The sequence below is a fragment of the Chiloscyllium plagiosum genome, chromosome 38, assembly GCF_004010195.1.
Source record: "Chiloscyllium plagiosum isolate BGI_BamShark_2017 chromosome 38, ASM401019v2, whole genome shotgun sequence".
NCBI classification, from domain to species: domain Eukaryota; kingdom Metazoa; phylum Chordata; class Chondrichthyes; order Orectolobiformes; family Hemiscylliidae; genus Chiloscyllium; species Chiloscyllium plagiosum.
The window spans coordinates 28,615,967-28,619,024 of NC_057747.1; the positions used below are offsets into that span (position 1 = coordinate 28,615,967).

Below are 3,058 nucleotides of genomic sequence, written 5' to 3' on the forward strand. Positions count from 1 at the left end.
TCACTGCCCAATCATCTCACTGTCCAATCATCTCACTACCCAATGATTTCTCTGCCCAATGATCTCTCTGCCCAATCATCTCTCTGCCCAATCATCTCTCTGCCCAATCATCTCACTGCCCAAACATCTCACTGGTCAATGATTTCTCTGCCCAATGATCTCTCTGCCCAATCATCTCACTGCCCAATCATCTCACTGCCCAATCATCTCACTGCCCAATGATTTCACTGCCCAATGATCTCACTGCCCAATCATCTCACTGCCCAATCATCTCTCTGCACAATGATCTCACTGCCCAATGATCTCTCTGCGTATAAATTCTGTGCCTGTGTGCTTCCCTCGAACTACAGTTGATGAAGGAGCGGCACTTCAAAAGCTTGTGATTTCAAATACCCCTGTTGGTCTATAAGCTGGTGTTGTGTGACTTCTGACCTCTGGATTAACAATCCAGCGATAATACTGTTCCACTAAACCATTGCCTCCCCTAAATAAATTCTAAGGAAAGGTTATACTGAACTTAAAATGTTAATTCCATTTCTCTGTGCAAAGATACCACCAGACCTGCTGAGATTCTCCAGCAATTTCTGTTTGTACTTCAGATCTCCAACATTTGCATCATTTTGCTTTTATTTGAGCGCTAGAGTCTGTTTTTCAGAAATACTCAAGTTATGCGCTACCAATCAACTATTTGCAAGCAGAGTTTGTGAAGGAACTGGATAATGAAAATCAAAACAGATGGTTTCGCCTTGTCTGGAAAGGTAAACACGGCCAAGGTCCCCACTCGCAACTGAGGGGGAAGAATTCCAGTGTGAATGGTCAGCCAATGAAACAGGCTCTCTTGGGGAATTGAGAAGCAAAAGAGAATATTGATTCATTTTAATGTAAATTAGACAGATTCCTGTCAGGAGTGAATATTGTGGGGTTCTGTCTGTGTAATTTGAGACCTAATCTGTGGTGAGTGTTGCTTGTGTGGAAAAGGTGACTTTGGGTCTAAGGTTTACAAAATTCTCAACCACTGATGGTTTGCTTGTGCCCTGGGGGTTTCTCTAGTAGCTTCATTGGTCAAAACTGAGCATTGAGTCCATTAGAAAAGCTGTGATAACAGGACACTTAAAACAATGCCAACAAGATTACACCAAGTCAGCATAGATTTATCAATCACCTGATGAAGGAGCGTCGCTCCGCAAGCTAGTGTGCTTCCAATTAAACCTGTCGGACTATAACCTGGTGTTGTGTGATTTTTAGATTTATCAAAGGGAAATCAGGTTTGACAAACCTGCTGGAGTTTATTGAGGGTGTATCTAGAAGAGTAGATGAACAATAGGCAGTCGAATTTTCTGCTGGATTTTCAGAAAGCCTCAATAAGGTCCCATATGAGGAATGAGTGTGCAAAATTAAAGGACATGAGATGGGGGAAGGGTAGAGATTGTATAAGATTGAGAATTGGTTGGAGCAAGAATTATATGGCGAAAGTGAGTACTGCAGATGCTAGAGATTAGTCGAGAGTGTGGTGCTGGAAAAGCACAGCAGGTCAGGCAGCATCCGAGGAGCAGGAAAATCGACATTTCAGGCAAAAGCCCTTCATCAGGAAGAATATGTGGGTCATTTTCAAAATGGAATCTGATAACAAGTGGGATACTGCAGGAGCCAGTGTTTAGGTTCCAGATGTTCAGATTAAACATCAACTATTTGGATTAGGGAACTGAGTGTAATATTTCCATGTTAAGAAAGGATAGAATTGCCATAGAATGAGTAGAGTGAAGGTTCGCCGGCCTGTTTCCTGGGATAGCAAGTTTATCGTATGAATCAAGATTATGTTGAGTGGGCTGATATTTCCTGGAGTTTCGAGTAGACAGAGTGTGGTGCTGGAAAAAGCACAGCAGGTCAGGCAGCATCCTGATGAAGGGTCTTGCCTCAAACAGTGACCCTCCTACTGCTCAGGAGCTGCCTGTGCTTTTTCCAGCACCACACTATGTACTCTGATTCTCTAGCATCTGTCGTCATAATTATCTCCTATTCACTGGAGTTTAGAAGCATGAGTGGGGATCTCATTGAGAAATATAAAATTCTGTCAAGGCTGGATAAACTGGATGCAGACATGACAGTTCTCCAGGCCAGTTGGTTCAGAACAAGGGATCACGGCCTTGGTATGCACAGTCAGTCATTTGAGATTGAAATGGGAGAAATCACTTCACTCCAGGGATCGTGAACCTGCAGAATTCTCTCCAGCGGAGGGCTGTGGAAGCCAGGCTGATGTATATATCTCGCTTAAAGAAAGATAGATTTCTAGAGACTAAAGCTGTGAAATTGTAGGTGAGCGTGTGGGAGTATGGCATTGAGATAACGAGTCAGCCATTGAATGACAGAGTGGACTTGATGGGCTGAATGGCCTGCTCCTGTTTTCTATGTACCATGGGAACACCGACACAGTAAGAGGAGCACACAAAGCGCCTTGGTTAATTTTCCGGCAGTGAGTCCCATTCCTCTGTTTGAATCCCAGTCGGAATGTGCAGTGTGTTGGTTGGGTGTGATTGATCAGGACCGTGATGGGATGTGAGGACATGAGTTAGGACGTGTTGTGTGGACAGCGTTGTAATTGAGTGAGTAGTGGACACTGCCTGAGCTGAGCGAGTGCAGGTGACAATCCCACAGCAGGAACCAGGGCCACGCCAAAATGCTGGAAGAGGTAGAACTCAGGTTCACTGGAGTATTGGCTCACCATATACTCATTGGGTGAGTGTTTGTCCTATTGGTGCAGTCAAACTGAGGATCAGACTAAGCAAAATAGACAAAAATGGTTCCAAGTTGCTGTGTTGAACTATCCAAAGTCATTGCCCTAAAGCAGGTATTTTCTATTGAAAGCACATCTCAATAACTAGTACTTTACAATATGAAGTATTTTTAAATCTATCTATTCAGAGATTTCATGACACTGCTCTGGGAGTCAAACCTCCTAATCCCAGAGGGAGGGACAGTACCACTGTTTGATCAGACTTATATCGGAGGAATTGGATATCCTGTGGGGAAGATGGTGGCACAAAATATGTGAACCATCTCT

The 3,058-nt window shown here is 43.7% G+C and overlaps 1 protein-coding gene across 1 annotated transcript in view; it reads left to right on the forward strand.

Annotated features, from left to right (window-relative positions):
- The window catches only part of LOC122541950 (uncharacterized protein C2orf16-like), a 1,961-nt gene extending 1,576 nt beyond the window's left edge, over positions 1 to 385 (forward strand). Inside the window, exon 2 of the mRNA XM_043679243.1 lies at positions 1 to 385. Coding sequence (XP_043535178.1) covers positions 1 to 62 — 62 coding nt within the window. The 3' untranslated portion in view covers positions 63 to 385.
- The last annotated feature ends 2,673 nt before the right edge of the window (positions 386 to 3,058 follow it).